This window comes from Chionomys nivalis, chromosome 9, assembly GCF_950005125.1.
Source record: "Chionomys nivalis chromosome 9, mChiNiv1.1, whole genome shotgun sequence".
Lineage (NCBI taxonomy): Eukaryota > Metazoa > Chordata > Mammalia > Rodentia > Cricetidae > Chionomys > Chionomys nivalis.
In genome coordinates, this window is record NC_080094.1 from 13,101,844 (window position 1) to 13,125,514 (window position 23,671).

At 46.2% G+C, this 23,671-nt stretch overlaps 1 protein-coding gene across 3 annotated transcripts; it reads left to right on the forward strand.

The window, feature by feature from the left end:
* Nucleotides 1-248: 248 nt before the first annotated feature.
* Znf334 (zinc finger protein 334) lies at nucleotides 249-9,188 on the forward strand. 3 transcript variants are annotated; one of them, XM_057781653.1, is made up of 5 exons: nucleotides 249-521; nucleotides 1,274-1,468; nucleotides 3,280-3,406; nucleotides 3,660-3,773; nucleotides 4,741-9,188. In XM_057781653.1, the coding sequence occupies exons 2-5, from the start codon at nucleotides 1,454-1,456 to the stop codon at nucleotides 6,546-6,548; spliced, it is 2,064 nt and encodes a 687-aa protein (XP_057637636.1). In that variant the 5' UTR covers nucleotides 249-521; nucleotides 1,274-1,453; the 3' UTR covers nucleotides 6,549-9,188. The 3 variants fall into 3 exon arrangements, with proteins under 3 accessions (XP_057637636.1, XP_057637635.1, XP_057637637.1); XM_057781652.1 differs by having other exon boundaries at nucleotides 249-494; XM_057781654.1 differs by having other exon boundaries at nucleotides 249-494; nucleotides 4,744-9,188.
* Nucleotides 9,189-23,671: the final 14,483 nt, after the last annotated feature.

The window sequence follows — 23,671 nt, forward strand, 5'->3', positions numbered from 1 at the left end:
TCCTTAATACACTGTTGGGATTACTTTCCAAGGCTGTAATCTTTCTTTCTCACACTCCTTTTGTACTCATGGCTCACAGCCCATTGATTAAAATCAAGCGCCAGAGGAAATCGTCTGCGGAGGTCGCGGAACTTTGTGGGAAATGTAGTCCGGGACAGACTGCAGCACCCCTCGGAGAACCATGGGAACGGCCGCACTGAGGCGTTGCGCACGCGCCGTCTCCGAGCCTTGATGTATGCGCTTCCGGTTCTCCGAGCGCTTTTAGGTGAGGCTCCCGCTGCTCCTAAGCGCAGCGGTTCCTCGGAGCCTTCTGGGAACTATAAAAGAAGATTTCCCCGGAGCCAGAGGAAGACCGAGTAGCGAGCTCGAGTCAGGATCGGAGGGACCAGAGCCCGCCCGGGGCCCGCGAAGGCTCGCGGCTATCCAGCAGCCGGGCGAGGCCGCCGGGCGTCACGGGGCTGCAGGCCTCAGGGCGGGCATCCTGGGAAGGAGAGGTGTGTGCATGCAAAAATCGGATCGCAGTAAGTCCTGCGGATGCCCTTGGACCAGGAAACCTTCAGGGCTGCTACGGGTTGAGCTGCGATTGAGAGAATGAGCAGGTCCAGATTGGGCTGAATGACGCTTCATTGAGGGCTTGTCGTTTGGAGGGAAAGGATGCCTGCCACGGATGAGGGAAAGGTCTCTCCATCACTTGGAACAAATGCATGCCGTTTCGTCTGAGTTGCTCAAACCACGTCCATCACCACCCTGGGGTCGAAAACGACTTCATATAGAATGACATAGTGTACCTAGAGAGAAGGTTTTTCAGATATTTAAAATTACCTTCTTTTCAAATGAGCAAGGCAGCTATTTTAACCATTTAGGTAGTTTGCTGGTGACAGAGCCAAGAATTTAATTCCAGCCTGTTGATTCCCAGGTCAGGCCTTTGTCCTCTACCACATTTAAGCAGAGGCCTCTCATGAAACTGCAGTTAAGGTTGGGGGGAGGGGAGCCGAATGGTAATCATATTAAAACCCTCAGCCCTTCTGTCTGGGTTTTCTGATCTCAACTCAGAACGCATTCTTAGGAAAACAGGTAAGTGATGCCAGAAATTAATTAATTAATGTCTTAATCTTAGAGTTCCTTTTTTGCTGTACTGCTTTTCCAGGCTTTATACATACTAAAGTTTATTGATCTGATCTAATATGAACTCCTAAGTGTTGTGTGTTTGTTTTTTAAGGCGGCATAAGTAAGACAGTAATTCAGCTTAACCCCTTTGTTTCCATCCACACAGTGAGAAGAGCTCGGACTGGTCCATTCAGAGCTGCTTGTGGGCGTTCCCTCAAGCGGTTGCTTCTTGTGTGATGCTGGCCGCAGGGTCCTTTCCTTCCATGGTGTGTCTGTGACTGACCCCATTCTTCCTCACCCAGCCCTTCGATCATCATTCCTGGCCCTTTCTTGAGAGCACCTGAAAATGGACAGTTCCCAGGTAAGTCACTGAGGGCTTCACTTCCCACCTTGGGCCGTGGGTTGTCATTGGATTACAACACATACACTCAGGTGAAATGGTAGAAATATATAAAATTCAGCCTCAAGGAAAATAAGGAATCAGATCAGTACCAGAAGAATGAACTTATTGCGGGGCAGGGCGGTATATGACTTTAATCCCAGCACTTGGGAGGCAGGTAGATCTCTAAGTTTGAGGCCTGCCTGGGCTACATAGAGTTCCCTGACAGCCAGGGATACTCTCATTTAGAGTTTTACCTTGCAACCCTTTGTGCTCTGAAATCTTCCTGCCTCGAAGAACCTCAGTGTGGGATTCTTGCTTTACTTCTCCGCAAGGGTCCTCTAAAGGCACTAGGAGTCCTGCTGTCCAAAAAAGAAATAATGTTGGCAGTCTGTCTGTCCAGTGTGCTTCTTCCCCACTGTTTCCTACCAAGGCTGTTAATCCTTCAGTTACACAAGCTAGAAAGAAAATGAGGCCCAAAGCCAGGTGTGGCGGCTCACGCCTGTAATTCCAGTACTTAGGAAGCTAATGCAGGAGAGTTGCTATGGATTGAGGCCAGCCTGGGCTACAGTCTGAAACTGTTTCAAAAACGGGGAGAGGGAGCAAAAGAAAATGAGGTATGTGTTCAGTCTCTTAGCATATGATGTTGGCGTGTGCCCAGCTCTGGTCGTGCCGTCCCCCATGTGGTCAGTCTATCTTGGTCCTCAAGTAGCGGAGTGCCTTCATCTCACTGATGCTCCCTATGGAAGGGCATGCTCATTTTCTCCCCTTTGACCTTTTACCTGTCGTTTCCCGTGTTTTCAAGCATGGAACAGCAAGCTTCTTCTGGGAGGCCAGATAGTAACTGTTTACAGTTTTGCTTGGATACAGTCTCCTTTAGTTCTAAATGCAGCAGTGGTTGCATGAGGAAGTCACGGGCAAAGTGTGAACCACGCGCTGGCCAGATTCAGCTACAGTGGCTGAATTTGGCCCACAGACAGTGGCTTGCCATCACCCGTGTGCTGCAGGGTTGCCTCCAGCGTGCACATTGGGTCCTGCTGCCCTAGTGTTTACCTCTGTGGGTTTGCACGTTTCATACTAGTGGTCTCCAGGGTGGAGGACGAGGAGCCCCATAGCAGCCCATACATTTCTCTTCATATTCATATCGTGGCCGGAAGCACGGGAACAGCAAGTTGTCAATGGTGTTAACGTGCTTATTGGCACCAACATATTGCTTGTAGAGTTATGTTATGATTTCCAGGTAAACACACAGGTCATTAGTACATGGACGAGTGTGTTACTGATGTGTTGCAGAAACCGGGGTAGGTACCCGTGTGCTCTGCCCACTTCCCCTACAGCCTTCCTTTCCCACTGCTCTTCGGCTGTCATGCATGTTTTGCCTGAGTGTATTTCTCAGTGAGCACACTATGGCAAGACACACCTCACGTGAGGGCTAAAATGATCATCTCACAGAAGTCCGATGGCCCAAAATAGGACCATTTGTGGTCACCCTTTGTCTAGCATGTGTGTTCCTGCTGAGGTGCAGTTTCCGCCTGTGTCACTTATGCTGGGTGCTCCGTGGGAGCAAGAGCCATACTGCACATGAGTCGGTAACCTGGGATCCAGGGCACAGTATAATCTGCACATTTAAAACGCTCATTCATAAACAGTGAGCAGTTTCTGCTCTTTCGTCCCCCATGAAGCATCTCTTACAGCCTAACGTTGGCCGTGACAGCACCCTCCTTATGTTTGATATTCCCACAGATTTGCTGTTGCTCAGTTCTGATTATCTCAAATGAAACATGTCCTTTCAGAGATCAATTTCCTTCAAGGATTTGACTGTGGCCTTCACCCACGAAGAGTGGCGGTACATGAGCACCGCGCAGCGCCTTCTGTACAGGGACGTGATGCTGGAGAACTACCGGAACTTCATCTCAGCGGGTGAGCGCAGTCTCCTTTCTTCTGTGTCACAAGGACATGCGGATATCAGAATGAGCTCTCTCTCCTTGAGTAACAAGGGAGCAGGATGATGACAGTTGTGTGCACACATGCACACACGTGTACCTGTCCTACACTCATTTGTGTCAGCCCCATTGAATTGTTGTGGGGCTTCTCGGTTGCTCAGTTTCCCCAGCCTTTAGTCCTTGAAGTCCACAGAGCTTGCTCCCAGTTCCCTCTTATTTCTCCTTAACAGGGTTTCGTGTTAGCAAACCAGATGTGATCTTAAAACTGGAGCAAGGCAAAGAGCCTTGGATAGTGGAAGAATCGCCACGTCAGAGCCATGCAGGGAAATGTGAAGACCGAGCAGGTAAAAACCAAAGAATTCGAGTCCCTGGCTGGCTAGTGATCGCAGCTGGCACCTATATGATCTTTTTTTTTTTTTCTGGAATCTTCTGGGGCGTAGAGCTCTATAAGTGACTGAGGAAACTAGCTCCCGTGCTGTATATATTAAAATGCTCTTCTCAAATAAATGTATTCTATAAAAATGTTTGACTTTAAGTACTCTGTCTACAGAACCCAAGCTCCTCCACCACACACTAATTCTTCATTCTTCCCCCACCACGCCCGCCAAAGCCCTTGCTGCGTTCTTGCAATCCATCCCCACTCAGCTCTTTCTTTTTTTTCTTCTGTTTTTTTGAGACTGGGTTACCCTGCGTAACAAGCCTACCTGTCCTGGAACTAGCTTTTGTAGACAAGATAGGCCTCGAACACACAAAGATCTACCTGCCTCTGCCTCCTGAGATTGGGATTAAAGGCGTGCACCACCACCGCCCGGCATCATCTCCGACTCTTGTTTTCCATTCTCCATTGCACTTGTACAAACTCCAAAGTTCTCAAGTTTGCCCCTTCTTCCTGGTGAACACTGGCTTTCTGAGGTCTGCTATGCCTGGTCTCTGCCTGGAGACTTTTCTCTTCGGTTCCCACCACATCCTTGTCTGTGTCACCTGTCAGCCACACTTCCAGGAGATGTTGGGAACTGTTCCGTGTTGGAATGTTTCTGTCAGTGTCCACAGCTTTTACAGTCTTTGCCAGTTTCTTCTTTCTTTGGCACAGTTAAGTAAGCTGGTAGAGGTGAATTTCTCCCCCCCTCCCTTGTGTTATTGTTGATTTTTTTCTCTATAAATGTATAAAGTAGGAGATATTTACCCTTGAATCTCTTTAACACTGGAAAGCCGGCCCTGAAGACTTGGCCCCCATAAGGCCTTTCTACACATTGTCATTTCAAAGCTACACAGAACTCATATATTAATGTTAATCCTATTCCTTCCTTCCAGAAGATGATGCTGCCTTACAGAAGGACAAGGGAACACAAGACAAGCATTTGAAGCCAGTTTTAGCCTGCAGTAACAAAACAATGCCAGAAAAAGCTGCTCTGTTTGAGAAAACAGTTGCTCCAGACATGAATACTGTTTCTTCAGAAAAAATGCTTCATAAATATGATCCAGGTGGAAATGACTTGAAAACTAATTCAGAAAAAACTGTCACAAAGCAAAGCAAAGCAAAGGTACTTGCTGAGCCCGATGGGTGCGAGAAACCTCCGCTCCACAGGAAGACTGACAAAGGCCATTCTGGGGTAGAACGGAGCAAACCTGATGAGGTTAGGGACGTTGGGGGTCAGGGTGAAGATATTACCAAAGACCAGAATGTCCAGTCTGTAAGTCAACCCTCTGAACACAAGGGCGGGAAACCCGCCCTCCAGCAGTCAGCCCCCTCTGCAGGAACGGAGGAGTGTGCGGAGAGGAAGCGGAGCGAATGTGCAGAGTGCAGGAAAACCTTCTCGAAGAGGTCCACCCTCATCGTGCACCAGAGGATCCACACGGGAGAGCGGCCCTACGCTTGCAATTACTGCAGGAAAACCTTCCGTATAAAGGCAAGCCTCACTCGACACCACCGGATTCACACCGGGGAGAGACCCTATAAATGCAGAGAGTGTGGGAAAACCTTCATCGACAAGTCGGCCCTCATCGTGCACCAGAAAATCCACAGCGGGGAGAAGTCCTACGAGTGTAACGAGTGCGGGAAAACCTTCTTTCGGAAGTCAGCACTGGCTGAGCATTTCCGATCACACACAGGGGAGAAGCCTTACAAATGCAAGGAGTGTGGGAACGCCTTCGGAAAGAAGTCCTACCTCATTGTGCACCAAAGAACCCACCGAGGAGAGAGGCCCAACGAGTGTAAGGAGTGTGGGAAAACCTTCTTCTGTCTGTCAGCCCTGACAGCGCACCAGAGAATCCACACAGGGGAGAAACCGTACGAGTGTACGGAGTGTGACAAGACCTTCTTCTGCCAGTCGGCCCTCAACGTGCATCTGAGAAGCCACACCGGAGAGAAGCCCTATAAATGCCGCCAGTGTGGCAAGTTTTTGTGCACGAAGTCCGCCCTCGTCGCGCATCAGGTGATCCACAGAGGAAAGAAGACTTTCGAGTGTACTGAGTGCGGGAAGCTTTTCTACCTTAAGACAACACTCACGATACACCAGAGAACTCACACCGGAGAGAAGAACGGCGCGATTAGTAAGTGGGGCCGCCCACCCGCCGCGAAGTCAAACTGCAGTGAGCAGAACAGGGCGGACACAAAGGAGAGTCACTACGAGTGTCATGAGCACAAGCGCACCGTCCACAAAAGCTCACGCCACTTTACACATAAGAGAACCATATGGGAGAGACCGTACGAATGTCCCGAGTGTGGGAGGACCTACTGCCGGAAGTCAGCTCTCCGGCACCATCAGAAGACACACACAGGAGAGAGGCCCTATGAGTGTAAAGAGTGTGGGAAAACCTTCTGCCAGAAAGTCTCCTTTACCGAGCATCAGCGAACTCACACTGGGGAAAAGCCACATAAGTGCAAAGAGTGTGGGAAGTCTTTCCGCCATAAGTCAGCGTTCACGGTGCATAAGAGGATTCACACCGGAGAGAAACCGTATTCATGTAACGAATGTGGGAAAAGCTACCGTCGGCTCTGGACTCTGACTGAGCATCAGAAAATACACACGGGGGAGAAGCCCTATGAATGTAACACATGCAAGAAAACATTTCGCCATAAATCAAACTTCCTTTTACATCAGAAAACTCACAAGAAGTGAATTCCAACAAGGCAAAAGATAATTTACATAATGCTCAAATCCTGGATTATGCATCAAGGAGTGAGACCTTGTCAGCATAAGGGTTATCAGGAGATTTTCTGCCGACGTCAGCCCCTAACACCGGAGAGATGACATAGGCAACATACAGTTTCTTTTATGAACGTCAGACTTTCAGTGTTACAATGAAAACATTCAGCATTTCAGACACTACACCAGGTGTGCCTGCCTCCCTTCCAAATCCTGAGACAAATACGCATCCCTACCTGATTACCCTCCGCAGTCAGTTTACATAGCGTGTGTTGCCAGACGTGAGCATTCAGTCTTGATACACCAGGCTCTACCAGTTGTCCCTGTGATAACTGAATGGTCTCTGTTTATGAGTTTACCGTATTCACAGCTCAGACGGTACAGCCCGCTCGTCCTCTGTCCCTGTTGTTGTCTAGTGACAGACCCCGTCCCTTTACCTGCAGAAGTGAGGAGGCGGGCTAACCGTAGTTCCCTCGCCCACCCACAGTGTCTCCCTCACGGGAGTGAGCCTTTGCTGAAGCCGAGAGGTGGCGTGTAAGTGCCTCCAGGAGCCTTCAGGTGAGCCGAGTAGCCAGCGGGCGCAGGTGCCATGGGCGCAGGTGCCATAGTGAGAACAGCAAAGCCGTAATAAGCTTGAATAGTGAAGAGGATCTGGGGAGTGTTCAACTCAAAACACTGTCTCTGCTTCTAGTATTTTTAAATACCTCTGTTCCCTTAGTGGTTTGATTATTATGTCAGTGTTTTCAAAAAAAAAAAAATCTGAATTTTCTAATGACCATGTCCATAAGGGTGTTATTTAGAGTTTACGTATCAGCTTCTGAGCAAAGGTCTCTGTGGTGCCAAATAGAATCACATAGTGTGGATGTATGCATCTGGCCGGAATCTCTTCACGTGGGGTTAATGTCAAGTCCTGCTGGCCAGCCATCTGTGGAATTTTCCACAAGCCCAGCCAGCCCTGCTCTCTGATGGGTTGTTATTTCCTAGGACACTGAAGTGAGTTTATTTCATTGACAAGACAAAGGAGAGCCCCTGGGCTTCTTGTCCTGGGCCTTGGCTGTGACCAAGCTGGCAAAGCGGCATAATGCTGTCATTTGGCTAATCAGCCCCTTCCGTGGACAGACTAAGTTGTATCATCCAACTCTTGGTAATGAGAGTCTCTCTCTGACCTCTCTGCTGCTTCTGGTTGTGATGTTGGGCTCTTGGGTGGGGAAAGCTGCCCTTTGAGGCCCATCAGAAATCCCAATGTGAACAAAAGCGGTTTATTTATTCAGTCTCTATTTTATATCCTGCAGTAAGGTATGTATGTCTTTACATACTTGTGAGTGCACATGTATTCCATGTATATAATACATACCAGAACATGAATATATGTGTATCAATAGTAATCGTTTCCTGAAATTTTTAGTAATTACTTAAAAGATTTGGTTGCTGCTGCAAATGGAATTTTATCATCTGTTTTTAAAATTACTGGTCGAGGCCTGACAACCTGAGTTCAGTCTTTGTGCCCCACATGATAGGTGAGAACTGCTTTTCTCGCAAGTTACCCTGCCTTCCACAAGTGTGGTACGGCATGCACGCACACAAAAAATAAATAATGAAAAGTTAAAATGTTTTAAAAACTCACTGATAGGATTCTTGCGCATTTTTGTCAGCCTTGTCAGAATGTAGCCCTTATTTGTAATTTTCTTTCCTTGCCCTTAGAGCTCTCATAGCTCCTTATAGAGGAAGTTTGTGGGCTGTTTGGTGTAGGTATTTTTGCTCTCTGGAAATCTGTGCCCTAGCTGTCTAGTTGTGCCTTCTGCTTACCCTTGGGTTATGCAGCTAATCACGATTCTGTGATGATGGAATCATTGGCCTTTATCAGTGCGACTTAGTGTATAGACGGGAATGCTGTATGCTGGGGGAATGTATTTTTCAAGTCTGATGGGGAAAAAGTAAGTCCTCAAGTGGAGGAACGGTGAACCCCAAACACAGAAATTAACAAGACACATCAAAGTAAAACTCTTAAGGTCCAGTGAGAAAACTCAGCTGGTAATGGTGCCTGTTCTGCAAGCCAGCAACCCAGGTCACTTGTAGAGGTGGACAGAGAGACCCGTCCACAAGTTTGTCCTCTGACCGTACGTGAACTGTGGTGCACCCATGCACACACAGAATAACAATAGTTTTTAAAGTTGTTAAAAAATTACAACACAAAAATTAAAACTAAATGGAAAAACATCTGTAAAAGCAGCCAAAGGGAACAGCGACATGTAGGGTCTGCGAGCTTCCTACAGCTGCTGGAAGAAACTACCACCCTGACCAGAAGAATGGATCTCATCTCACAGGACCCAGGGCAGCAAGTCAGGCCCAGCTCTGCAGGCCTGTCCTCTAGGGACTGTTGGAAGCTGCCTGGGCTTCTGCTGCATCATCTGCCTGCAGCTCGTACCGGCATGTTCTCACTGCGTGTGTCTGTGTACGTCTGATCCGGGTTCCATCTTTCTCAAGCATGGCCTCATCTTAATGACTGACATCTGTAACGGCCTTATTTCCATAAGGTCACATTCAAGGCTGTGAGGTATCTTTTGGCATCCTAAAATTCACCCCCATGTTTACCAAATTAAAATAACAATAGATGTTTGTTGTGTGAGACTTTTACTGGGGAGATGCAGCCTGCCTACTCACCCCAGAAAGGAGACCTATTCCAGACCGAAGTAACGATCACACCAGAGTCCAGCTTGGTGAGCCAGTGAGTCTGTCGGGGTTACTAACAGGAGTATGGGGGCGCTGCTTACAGGAGCGGGGATGGCCCAAAGACAACTGTATCACCAAAGTCCACCCCAGCATGGGTGGTAAAAGCTGCAGCCTTGGAGCTCCATGCATGGGTTGCAGGGAGTCCCTGCAGCAAGGCTGGTCATTTATTCACTTAGCATTTGTTTACTGGATCTACAGAGAATCTGAGAATATTCCAAGTTTCAGCTTTCGTGAACAACGTGGTATATGGGGTAGGATCACTTGCTACCAAGTCAGACAACCTGCATTTGATCCCCAGGACCCACATGGTAGAGGCAGAGAACCAACTCCTGCAAGCTGTCCTCTTGCTGCCTCCCCCCATACACACACTGGCACATGCATCCGTATCCACCAATACCCCCCACACACACGCAAGTTAATGCGATTTTTTTTAAAAGGAAGGTTGGGTTAATTGTATGTTTATGTGTTGACAGGAAATTCTAGGAAGGGCATGGGTCTTAGTTTTCTTTCTATCGCTGTGTTAGAGACACCATGACCAAAAGCAACTTGGGGAGGAAAGGGCTCATTTCACCTTAAGAGCTTGTAGTCCATACCTATGGGAAGTCAGGACAGGACCTAGAGGCAGCAGCTGGAGCAGAGGCCACTGAGTAGCAGTGTTTACTGGCTTGCTCCACCTACTTTTTTTTATACCACCGAAGGACCTGCCCAGGGGTGGCACCACTCCTAGTGGGCTGGGCCCCTCCGCAACAATCAAGAAAATTCCCCACGGGTCAGTCTGGTGGAGGCACCCACTAATCAAAGTTCCCAAGCACAAGGATGGAAGGAAGTTCCGTTTGGGGCAGTGAGTGGAGCTGGAGTCAGGTGCACAGGGGAGAGGCGTCTTTTAATGATAGAAACACCGTTGCCCTGCCTGTTCCCATGATGTGCGCTGGCAATGAGCGGGTGGACAGAGTGGAAACTCCCATTACAATTGCTCCTATTCTGCCAGTGAAGTGGAGAGTAAATTCATTCTCTGAAAGCAGGAGGCAGGTTTTAGAAATTGTTCAGTATTGATGGAGCAGACAGCCTTCAGTTCTGCCCTATTGCTTTGCATTTATAAATCCATCCATCCTTCGTAGCATCCTGCTGTGGAGAACCTTTCGATACTTAGGAAAGTCTTCGTTTTCTCAGTTGATGTTTTCATGGGATGCCTTAGAGCATCACAGGCAAGTCCTTGTTGCTTGCAGGAGTGCAGGGGGAACGTTGTCCACTGACTCTATACAGCCAGACCATGTTGAAATCCCTCCTGGTTCCCCCAGAAGCTAGCTTAATGGAAAAATGATTGCATTTTCTAGTCTAAGATGGGCACAGCACCCCCTAATGGGCTGCTTGCTCATAGCATGCGTCTGTGTGAAGTCAGTGGGACTCCTTGGAAAGCCTTGGGTTCCTCCTGCACATCAGATACAGTGTGAAGTGTTCAAAGTTCACTGCCTGCCCTCTGTACCCTAGAATCTCTCTACTCACAGGAACACTGTCAACAAGGATCTCTGGCCACCAGATGTCTGCTAGTGTGTCCCAGTCAATGACCCTCTGCTGTAGCTTGAGCTCTCTCCAGGTCCCCAAACTGTGTACTTCCTATGTCATTCCAGATTTAGTAAAAGCAGAGATTACAGTTGCATGAAGGATCTATTTCTGACCCTAACTCCAAAGGCATGACTGCTTCTCTTCTCCTCCCAGAAGCTGCTAAGATTTATAGCCTTTTCTCTCAAACTTATAGAGTAGTCTGCAACCTAAAATTTTATATGTATTTGTACATACATACATGCACACACACACACACATAAACAGAGGTTTGACAGACAACTGTGGATAAGCTGTGACATGGCTGAGCCTACGTCTGATGCCTTGGCTTGCAATCTATAGGCTGAACAGTCAGGAAGAGAAAGTGAGCATCAAATGACAGAGTTAGGCTCACCTCAAAAGCAGATGAACTTGTGCCTGCAAACCGTGTGGTGTCAGAAGTGACGCCATCTGTGGTGTTCCTTGTGGAATATTTAAGATATGCTATGTTCATTTATGCTGTGGAATATTTGTTTAATAGTAAAAAGACGTGTTGCATTCATTGTTTTGTTTTAACTCTGTGAAGCTGTGTTGCTTTGCCTGCCTAAAACACCTGATTGGTCTAATAAAGAGATGAACAGCCAATAGCAAGGCAGAGAAAGGATAGGCAGGGCTGACATCCAAAGAGAATAAATAGAAGGAGAAAGGAGCAAGGAAAGGAAGAGAGGATGATGCTAGGGGCCACACAGCCACACAGCCAGACATAGAATAAGAAGGGATGAAAAGATATACAGAAATAGAGAAAGGTAAAAGCCCAGCAGTAGAAGGTAAACGAGATAATTAAGGAAAGCTGGCTAGTGGCTAGAAACAATCCAAGCTAAGGCTAGGCATTCATAAGTAAAAATAAGTCTCTGATTATTTGGGAGCTGGGTGGCGGGCCCCCAAAAAGTAAAGAGTAAAAAACAACCAACTACTGTTCCTAAACCATAACTTAACCTAAGCGGAGACCAGAAGACCAGTGGACAGTGTTGCCCTGAGTCCCCCTCAGAGGTTCACTCAAGATTGTTCCTGTAGTTATTTTCTCAGCCTAGAATGCATCAGAGAGAAAGAACTCAGGACTAGAATACCATTGCTGGGTTCCTGAGGCCTTTTGTCCTCAGAAAACATGCTTCCAAAAGCCCAGAGAGAGTGGGCTGCTACATACCTAATCTACATATTGCAGGCTTCAAACCTGTGCAGTATGCTATGGCAGACAGAGACACCATGCATGCAACCATGTGTATCTAAACAGAAAAGATACAGAAAGACACAGTAAAGGGACTGCCTGACATAGTCACTTTCTTGTGGCTGTTAAGAATGTGTCCTTTGAAAGCCAGCTTAAGGGAGAAAAGCTTTGTTTTGGATTATGATTCCAGAGGACACAGTCCACCATGGCAAGGAAGGTGTGACAGCAGGCGTGGTGACAGGAGCTAGAGGCTGTAAAACTTCAAGGCCTGTGCCCAGCGACCCACCTCCACTAAAGCCCCACCTCCTAGGGGATTCAGAACTTTCCCAAACAGCCACCGGGTGGGAAGCAAGGGTTCAGCCACACTGGCCTATGGGGGCATCTCACGTGTCACAGTAAGAGTTTCCAACTCCACTTCAAGCTCAGGGGCCCACCGTTGTCTTTACGGCCTTCGTCAACCGAAGCATCATTATGTGGCGCATGCCCGTTACACACCAAATAAATGCACTTTTGCCAATAAAAATTAAAACACTGACCATCAGTCTCTGTCTTGGTTTCTTTTCCCGTAAGTTAAAGGGAAGAGGTATTGTTCCAGCTCGTGGTTTTGTAGCCCACCATGGTGTGAATTCAGGGCACAGGAGCGCCAGGCAACTGACCACATTACACCCGCAGGAGGAAGAGAAGCGAGGGGTGAGTGCAGGGTCACGGTTCATCTTCTCTCCTTTCATTCAGCCCAGGGCCTGGCCCAGGGAACAGTACCATCCACATCCAGGATGGCCCCACCCCAGCTGGAAAAATCCTCACAGGCCCTTCACCCCACCCGGGGAAGGGGTTCTAGGTTTTGACCGGTTAACAATACTATTATGGTCCCCTTGACCACAGACAGCCAGTCATTTACAGAGAGATAAGGACTCACAAGGTTGGCACCCATTCTCCTTTACTTCCAAGTATTTGTATCCACATTCTGAAATGGCACCGCAGAAAATATGGAGGGCAGTGCCACATAGCGCTCAGGAATTCTAGGTGTACAGATGAAACAATACCAAAGCATGGCCATGTCTGGTCCTGGAGGTACAAACTCCAAGTCAGCTCGAGCCTTCCCAAGCTCCTGGGGGTTGTATTGTGCAGAACCACAATACAAATAGCAACGAGTGCTAATCGTGAGCTCAGTGTGTGTTGCGACACTTGGCTGCATCGCGTCAACATAAACCAAAATGCACCCGTTTAGCGGCTGGGCCCATGGGCGCTATGGCCACCAGGGAACCCATTGTGTTTTAGAATATTTTGCGTGATTTGGTGGCTTGGTTAATCATTTTAGCATTCACTTTTACTAAAATTGTAAATCACTTAATCACCGCACCACCCTCATCCGAAGTCACTAAGTGATAGTGCTTTTAGGGGCCGGGAAAAAGGACTCACGGAGGCCAATTACTCTGAAGTGGAAATTAGATGCTATAACGCACAACAAAGACGCTAACACATACCATAATGCACTATGCCGTTAATTTAGTGGCGAGCCCTAAATACATCATGCTAACACTGGGGAAATTAAAAAGGCAGCGTTAGGACGATGCCTCCCCCAGAGAATGCCAATTCCCACTCCTGAGCTACCCCCCCCCCCCGTCCTGGGTCCTCCAGGAGGTTGGTGCTAAGTGATGGAAGTCAGGAATTTTTGCAGGCTGTTATAAACAAAATCTGTTCAGAGATTTCTCTGCTGTTATGGGTGAGATTTTTAAATTTTGGTGCTTGCATTTCCTTTCAAACCCTTTGGAAGATGATTAAAAAGACAAATCATGGCTTCTAGTCTTTATTTCTAAAGACTTAATCTATTTCTTTTTTAATGAGTGTGGGTATTTTGCCTACAATCATATCTGTGCTGGCCACATGCCTGGTGACTACTATCGCCAGAAGAGGGTGTCGGATCTCCTGGAACTGGGACATGAAGCAGGGTCTTCTGGAGCAGTCTTCTCTTCAGACCCTATCTTATTTTTTTAAAGGGGGGGGAGGGTGTTTCTTGGAACAGGATTTCACTATGTAGCCTAATTAGGCTGGCCTTGAATTCACAAACAATCCATTTGCCTCTGCTTTTTTGGATTAAAAGCATGTGCCATCATGCCCAGTTTTAATTCTTATTTTTAATTATGTGCATATCATGTGTGCCTAAGTACATCTATGTAGGCACCAGAGGAGGTCAAATCCCCTGGATCTAGAGTTAGAGGAAGTTGGGAACTGCCTGGTGTAGGTGCTGGGAATGTGTAGGAACAGACCACTCGTTTGTTTTCCCCAAAATAAACACACAGAAACTGTATTAATTGCAATACTGTTTGGCCAATAACTTAAATGTATTTCTAACTAGCTCTTACATCTTAAATTAACACATTTTTATTAATCTGTGTATTGCCATGTGGTTGTGGCATACCTGCAAGGTTCCATCCAATGTCCAGCATCTGTCTTCTACAGCGGTGGCTACATGGCTTCTCTTTGACTCTTCTTTCTTTCCTCCTCTGTCTGTTTGGAATTCCCACCTTTCTCTATTCTGCTAAGCCAATGGCCAAAACAGTTTTATTTGTTAACCAATAAAAGCAACACATATACAGAAGGACTTCCCACACCATTTTCCCTTTTCTATCTAAATGAAAAGGAAGGTTTTAACTTTAACATAGTAAATTACATACAATAAAACAGGTATCAAACAAGAATTACAGTTACAACATTTATATCTACTTTATCTTTTATTATAACTAAGGAAAACTATAACCATCTATTCTTCAACTCCATCAAAGACTCCAGAAGGATATATTATCTAAGTAAACAGGAAGTGCATTGTAAGCAACTTCCAAAACTCTAGAATTGACAGAGACATCTCTCTGCCTGAACAGTCACCCAAAGTTCTTCTGTATCATTGAAGCATCCATTTTCAGCCTACAGGCCTATACAGTATCTGACAGACTTTCCCAAGAAGCAGGAAATTTCAAAGACAGTTCCGCCTATATTGGCAGTTTGTCAATCACTTTCTTCTGTGTCCTGCAGAATATCTAGCAGACTTTCATGAAACAGGAACCCTGAAGGACCATCTCACCTTTAGGCAAGTTCAGTAGTCTTTTTTTTCTGTGGGTCTTGCATGTCCAGTTCATACAGCATAACATCAAACAGTCTAGGCAAGAGCAGTTTTTTGCCCAAATACTAGCAAACTCCACAAGGAACCTCTTCCGATGACCATCATCCTCTTGAAGTAGATTGTTGCTGCCAGGAGCAGATGTGTCTCATTGTTATGAAAAGTCCTAAGTTCTTAAACATTTTAAATTCCATGTTCCGTAGGTCTTTGAAAGGTTTGAAGATGATCTATCTAACTGAAATATATCTCTATATATCTAGACAACCTAACTAACATGACTACAAGCTCTAGTATTATAGATGACTATCTATTAACCTGTATTTTTTAATTATGGATTACATTTTTAAATGAGCTACACAAACACAATACCTTAATCAAGAGCAGAAATATACATATAACAAAATTGACTTTAAATTTTTATCAATAGACCAAGATCCATACCAATGCAAAGTATTTATCTCTATAGTGTATCCCCTTTCAATGTAAACAATAATTTAGAAACAATATTTGAGAATTTGAGCATAGCACCCTTTGACATGGATTGAATTTTGTCTGTAAAATTAATGTTATCTTTTTTAATGGTATTAGTTTTTTCAGCTAGCTGTTCATTACTAGTCTGTAAAGACTGTATCATTTCTAAAAGTGCCTCAATTTTAACTCTTATCAAACCATTTTGTTAAGGATATGATATGAATAACAAAGGTAATTTCCAAAATCAAATAAATGGATGTATAAGGAAAATTGCAAAAGCCTTGTAGAATACCATCCATAGCATAAGCAAAATGGTTATTAAGTTCCTGAATGGTAATATTGTCAGTGATCATATAACTTTCAAATTTATCAATTAATTTAACTCCTTTAGGAAATTTCAGTGAATGGGTGTAATAATCTATATTGGCCAGCAGGTGTCGCAGTTGCAGTCGCATGGAGGAGAGATGAGGAGAGACATAAGCAGCCACCTGCAAACAATCCTGGTTTGCTTTCACGGGTTGCTGCCTACTTAGATACTGACAAATATGCTTTGCTTAACAAATTAAGAGCAGTTATTAAGGACAATTAAAGTGATTCTGTACATGGAGAGAGTTTTTTTTTTTTATGGCCAGAATAAGAAAGACACCCAAAGCTTCCCCTCAGTTGCAAGCTGTGATGTGCAAAACGGAGGGGTGGGTCTGCGAGGGTAGGGGGAGCCAGGGTCTTAGGCAGCGGCAGGTGGGCCGCAGGCAGGAGAGAAATGTGAGTGGGCTGGTGAATGAGAAGCATGATGGGGGGGGGGGTTGTCCCAGTAAGAGTGGACTCATTCCCACGTTGGGTGGCAGATTGTTGGCGGAGGCTGATTGTTCATTTCCTGGCCACCCAGACGCAAAATAAACACACAGAAACTATATTAATTGCAATACTGTTTGGCCAATAGCTCAAGCATATATCTAACTAGCTCTTACATCTTAAATTAACCCATTTTTTTTATTAATCTGTATATCACCGTGTGGTTGTGGCATACATGCAAGGTTCTGTCCAGTGTCTGGTGTCTGTCTCCTGTGGCAGCTACATGGTTTCTCTTTGACTCGGCCTTCTTTTCTCCTCTATCTGATTAGAATTCCTGCCTTGTTCTAGTCTGCTAAGCCACTGGCCAAAACAACTTTATTCATTAACCAATAAAAGCAACACATAAACAAAAGGACTTTTCACACCAGGAATCAATCAAGTCTTTTGCAAGAGCAAGAAAAAAAGCCCTTAACCATTACACTGTTTCTTCAGCCTGGCATTATATTCTTATATAATATGTGTTATATTGGAGGCCTGTGAAAATGGCTTATGCCCAGAAAGCATGAGAACCTGAGTTCAAATCCCCAGCACACACATAAAAACCAAGAGCATTGAGAGGGTGGGGAATGGAAACAAGTCGATCCCTAGAGCTCACTGGTCAGTTAATTTAGGCAATCTCTGAGCTCCAGGTCTAGTGAAAGACCTTGTCCCCAAAAGCAAAATGATAGAAGAAGGCAACATGTACATACAGGCACACAATACATATGACACTGTGGTGGTTTGAATGAGAATTGTCCCTCATAGTCAGCATTAGAACACTTGGTCCCCAGTTGATGGCACCGTCTGAGAAGACTTCAGAGGTGTGGTTTTGCTGAAGGAAGTATTCACTGGAGGTGAGCTTTAAAATTTCAAAGACTCACACTAGTCTTGGTTTGCTCTCTGCTTCCCACTTGTGGTTCAAGATGTGAGCCCCCAGTTGTTCCTGATGCTGTGTCTGCCACCTGCTGCAAGAATTCCATGCTGTGATGGCGGTGAAACCAATAAAATAAAATAAATTCTTTCTACTATAAGTTGTCTTGGTCATGGTGTTATCACAGCAAGAGAAAAGTGACTGATACAATCACACACACACACACGATTTAAAATAAGGTATATTTTACTTAAAAATGCATTTGGCTGGAGAGATGTCTCAATGGTTAAGAGCTCACACTTTTCTTGCAGAGAGCCTGAGTTCAGTTCCCAGCACCCATATTGGAAGTCTCACAAACCAATAACTCCAGCACCAGGGAATCCGACCTTCTCTTCTGGCCTCTGAATGTGCCTGCATATATCACACATTCCCCCCCACACACACACACACACTCACCCCGTGATGGCTATTCATGGTTGTCAACCAGACTACATCTGGAATCAATGAAACCCAAGTGTCTGGGCACACCTGTGAAGGATTTTTTTTTTTAAATCATTTGAAGTGAGAAGACCCACTTTTAATCTGAATCTTTAATCTGAACCGCACCTTCTGGCAGCCTTTATAAGACATGGAAGAAGAAAACTTGCTGCTTGCTCGTGTTGACAAGTCCATTCCTTCACTAGCATGAGAGCCTGCTTCTTTAGGATTCCAGCAGGTACTGAAGACCAGCTGAGACATCCAGCTTCAGGAACTGAGCAGCTCCTGGAATCTTAGGTCTTCCATTGGTAGACAGCCTTGTTGGACTAGATAGACAGTGTTGGACTTAGCCTGTAAGGCATACTAATAAATCATATATGTGTGTGTGTGTGTATACACACACACACATCAATATATATTCATTCATTCTATCAGTTCTGTTCCTGTAGAGAACTTTGACTAATACACACACTCACACACACAATTAAAAATAATAAAAGTAAATCTTAAAAGTACATTATAAGCTCTACCTACTTCCATGTATTACACGTTAACATGTTCTACAGTGTAGTGTTTAATGATTGTCCTATATCCCACTTGGTGTATTCATAGTTTTTGTAAATTAATTTCCCCCCTCACACACTCCTGTCAGCACACACCGAGGACCGTGGCGGTCCATGCATTTTTGGGCTTTGCTCCCTTAAGTCATAACCCTGGAGACGGAATGGCTGCATCAATACAAAACATGAGCCCTGAGACGGAGAGGCCTCCAATTGTCCCACAAGTCACATTCCAAGAAGATATTTATGACAATGAGCATTTATCCACATTTCAGCCACCCTAGATAGCATATTTCTTTATAATCTTCGCCTACTGTGAAGGCAAAGAAGTATTTAAACACATGCGGTTTTAGCTGTAGTTTATGGCCAGCGTCCGCATATTTATTCCTCATTTGCATTTCCCTTTTATTACTAGTCTTTTGTAGCCATAGATCATTTCTATGGGACTGTGATCTTCTTACAAATGGGTAAGGGATAATTAAAGGGAGACAATAAACCATTTCTTTCATATACTTACAAAATGTATTTTCCAGCCCCCCCCTTTTTTTTCATGATAAGGTTTGACATTTTTTCTAGAGCAAAAACTTTGAGTCATGTCTTTGGTAGGTGCTATTGTTGATCCCTGGTCATGTATTAAAGGAGATAATCTTTTTATATTTCCTATATAGTGCCTGGTGACTCGTGGTCAGAAGGTCGGGTCCCATCCACGTGAGGTGCATGCAACAGCACTGATCCTCTCCCGCCCCGGCTTCCCTAGTTCCCTGAGATGATGTTTTAGGACCTCTTCTCTCTCACTCAGCCTCCTGCGAGGGCCTTTCACCTTTATTGTATCACTAGGAATTCTTAAGAACTCTTGCATTTAAGTCTGTACTGGCCGGAAGCAGGGGCGATTTTCATGTCTAATTGAGAATACTCTAAATTAAATTAAAACGCCGAATGCTGTTTAGGGACTTGGTTCTTCAGATGAAACTTAGATACATTAAATAAAACAATACAGAGCAGCGCAACGGGGACAGGACAGGCTCCACTAGCTGCCGTTGGAGAATACACTCTTCCTTCGGCAGGGCAGTCTCCAGGGGCCGTTGGAGAATACACTCTTCCTTCGGCAGGGCAGTCTCCAGGGTTTTCTGTGGTTTTGTTTGTTTGGCGGTGGTGTAGACAGAGTCACTCTTGGCTGTCCTGGAACTCTCTATGTAGACCAGGCTGGATACAAACTCACAGAGATCCTCCTGCCTCTGCCTCGCAAGCACAGGGATTAAAGGCATTCACCACTACACCCAGCCTCAGCCTCCAGTTTTAATGGCACCCAGGAGCAAGCAATGATTACTTTCCTGAGAGTTCTTCCCAGCACTTGTAAACCTAGATCTAGATGTTGAATGCCACAGTGAATAGAGCTTATTATAGCCCATTGTCACTCACAGAAGAGGCAAAAGGTCATGGATTTGTGCATCATCTTAAAGCATACTGACCTCCAAGTCTTTGGTTATTTCCAGGGACTGGAGGGATGGCTCTAGGTTAAGACCAGGGACTGCTCTTTCAGTTCCCAGCACCCGTGTCAGACAACCACAACCACCTGTACCTTCAGCTCCAGTGCGTCTGGCGCCCTCTGCTGGACACATAGTGTATCTACACTCACACCTGCACACAAAAATCCAAAATTAAAAAAAAAAATTAAAAAATCCAAAATTAAACTCCTAGGGTTATTTTTCAATAACTTCATTGTCCAGGGGCTGTAAAGATGGCTCAGTGATTAAAAGCATTTTTATTGATTGCAGAGGACCAGAGTTCTATCCCAGCACCCAGTTAGGGTGGCTCACAACTGCCTGTAACCCCAATTCCAGGGATAGATGCTTCTGGCCTCCACGGACACCCGCACTCACCTGCACATAACCACTCACACATGCACAAACTTTTTTTTATCTTTTTTTTTTCTTCGAGACAGGGTTGCTCTGTGTAGCCTTGACTGTCCTGGAACTCACTTTGTAGACCAGGCTGGCCACGAAATCAAGGTCCGCCTGCCTTTGCCTCCCAAATGCTGGCTGGAATTAAAGGCGTGTGTCACCACCATCCGGTGTTTGTTTGTTTGTTTGTTTTAAATTAGCACTTGGGAGGCAGAGGCAGGCAAATATATGGGTTCGAGGCCAGCCTGGTCTACAAGAGCTAGTTCCAGGGCAGTTTCCAGAGCTACAAAGAAACCCTGTCTCAAAAAACAACCAAAAATCTTAACATATCACCCAATATTAACCATGGTCATCTCTGGGGAAGAAACGTATTTACCAGTGCCTTTGCTCGTATACCCCCTTGACTTGGGTATTTGATTTTGTCCACGGTTTTGGGGAATTGCTTTCGATAGCCAGTTTTTGTGTGCAGATGTCGTGTGCATGAGCAGAGAAAACTTGAGGGTCATATCGATCTTTGATAAGAATGCGTGGTTTTACTTTCTATAAACACTTCACCTCCTTGCTTTTTTTTCTCGCGTGATGTGAGCACGACTGTTCTCCCAGTGGCTTTGGGAGAACTAAGTTAAGGCCACGGTGCTGCAGGTGGCTAGGCACAGCTCTCCAGCTAGACAGGAGCTCTGCAGCTCTGGGAGGGGCGCGGGCGCCGTGGGAACAGAGTCTGGAATGTGATGGAGGCTAAGAGGGTCGCGGGAACCGGTCCCTAGCTGCTGTGCTGCGCATGTGCAGTTCATCTTCATTGTTCGCTCCCGCGTCCCGCTACGCTCGGAGGAAACCCTCAGATCCTCAGGGTCCACGCGTCGCTCAGAGACCCGGTGCCTAGGGCAGGCGCGCCCACGGGTGAGAGCCAATTTGGAGGGTTGCAGTGCCAGGCTCGGGGGGGCGGCTTGCGTGCTAACCCACACCTGCGCGGGTCCTGGGAGGATTCTGACACTGACCCTGAGTGTGCTCCGGGCTGGTGGAGGTGGGCTTCTCTAAGGGGAAGAAACTGGACTTGGTGGTCCGGATAAAGTGAGCTGGGGCTCTAAGCTCCATAGCAACCGGCGGATATCAGAGCCACCTGCTGGGGCTCTAAGCCCCATAGCAACTGGCGAGTGACTTCCACGGCTTCATGGGATGAGTACCAAGTCCGATGGCACCTGTCCGAGGCTGGCAGGACAAGGGCACTGAGGGTTCTGTAGCTGAAAAGGCTGCTCTCAGTTTCTTAGCTCAAGTTCTAGCAGTACTGCTGAGTCCCTACCGGCAAGAAGAGGAACCCGAGACTCAGTTTCCCCATCTCTACATGGGAATTCTTCCCTGAACCTGCCTCTTAGGTGTTCTGGGCAGTGCCTGACATAGGTTTTAGCAGGGATGGTGGCATTTGCTCAGGATCTGGAAGTGGCCTTCGTGCCCTGTTCATTAAGCCTTAAGCACCGTTTGGCTCTGAGATCACTGTTACAACCCCGTTCTAACAGAAGAAAGACTGGGGGCAGGGTGAGGGGTGGAGTCTGCTGAAGAGTGAGGATGCAAACCTCAAATCGTTTATTTCCCAATCACAAGCTCCGTTCAATCTTCTCTCTCTCTCTCTCTCTCTCTCTCTCTCTCTCTCTCTCTCTCTCTCTCTCATGCTTCACATGGCTCCTCCTCAAGGCCCACTGGACCTGCTTGGAGGAGGGAGCCCTGAGTCTTTCCTGAGGGCTCCTGGGATCACTCTTCAATGAAGGCCACCGAGCCCTTCTGTTTGTTTGTTCCCACTGCAGTTACAAACTACTAAGTTAGGCTTCCTGCAGTTTTCAGAGTCCATACCAGAATCAGCCAAAGCACTGAGGCCCAACAGCCGCTGGATACAGAAGCTTGGGATGTTGTCTACGGAGAGGAGAGGTCTCTAAGTTCAACTTTCTGTCTAGTTTGGGTGGTGTTGCCATTGGCCTGGACATTTGCTCTGAGAACCAGCACTTGCTGAACCTTCTGCCCTGTGACATCATCTCAGTAGACACCTGTCCAGCGGCAGCAGCGGGGCCAACTTCCAAAGGAAGGAGGTGACGTGGGCCACCCACGGGAGGTGAACAAGAGGTAGGCTGCTTGGCAAAGAGAATTCCGTGGGAGGACGGTGAGGGAACAAGATGATGAGGAAGTGCAGGCAGATGCACTGTCCCCTCCTCCTGGAAGCTCCTCCCACCACCCTCTTCTCACAGGCAGAGCTAGACTTCAGGGCCAAAGCTTCCATTGCCATTTTAGGGGGCATGTCATTCTGCTTTGTAGTTAGCAGTCCTTAGCTACACCATTTCTGGGGACAGACTGCCAGGGTTTGAAACTTAGTCCTCCATAAGAATGGCTCTATCATTCCTCACCTCGGTTTCCTCATGGAATAATAGTGGTTACCTACATCAGTCTCCCGGAACCAGAACTGTAACTAGGTTGTTATCATTTGCCTGCAAGTTACTTGCTAGTGACCAAACCACAAGCATCAGTGAGACACCCCCCCTCCCAGGCCTCTGTCCACATGTCTCAGCTAAGTCGAGTCTCTTGAAACAAAACTCGTTTGGAGACACTGAAACCAAGGAACGAATTTTAAGCCCAAGGCCCTTGTTGTCAGCAGTCCCTATACGTTCCTTGAGCTGGAGTTTGAGAGGTGGCGCTGCAGTTAAGAGCTCTTGATGCACTTGCAGACGCCTGTGTTTGGCTCCCAGCACCCACATCAAGCAGGTCTCAGCCACCTGTAACTCCAGCTCCAGGGAATCAGATATTGTCTCGTCTCAGTGGGCACTTGCACACATGTTCATACACACACACACACATGCAAAACACACAGAAAAAAATAGTTTAAAAATAAATGATTTGAGTTATAGGGTTAAGGAGTTAAAATATATGTAGAAAAGTAAATCAACAGACACAACATCTTCATTGTTAAATTGTTTTACACATGCTAGGTTCAGTGTCCCACATCCTTCATCTCAGCAACTTGTGAAGAAGAGGCAAGTGGATCTCTGGGTTTGAAACCAGCCTGGCCAAAACTGCGAGTTCCAGGCCAGTTAGGGCTACATAATGAGACCCTGTCTTAAAGTGAAGCAAAACCTATAAATTGATTTACACCTTTTATTGCAGAAATATTCAAAACACACAAAAGTAGAAAACACTGAGTGATAACTCCTGAGTGCGTGTTACGTATAGAGCTAGGGAGAGACAGTTTTATTGTCTGTCCACCCCCAGCATGTACACACACATACGTATATACACATGCACTTAAACACACGTCCATACCCTTTCTCCTTCCCACCTTCCTTTATAAGATTATCTTTTAAAAAAAATTATTTATTGCCAGGCGGTGGTGGTGCATGCC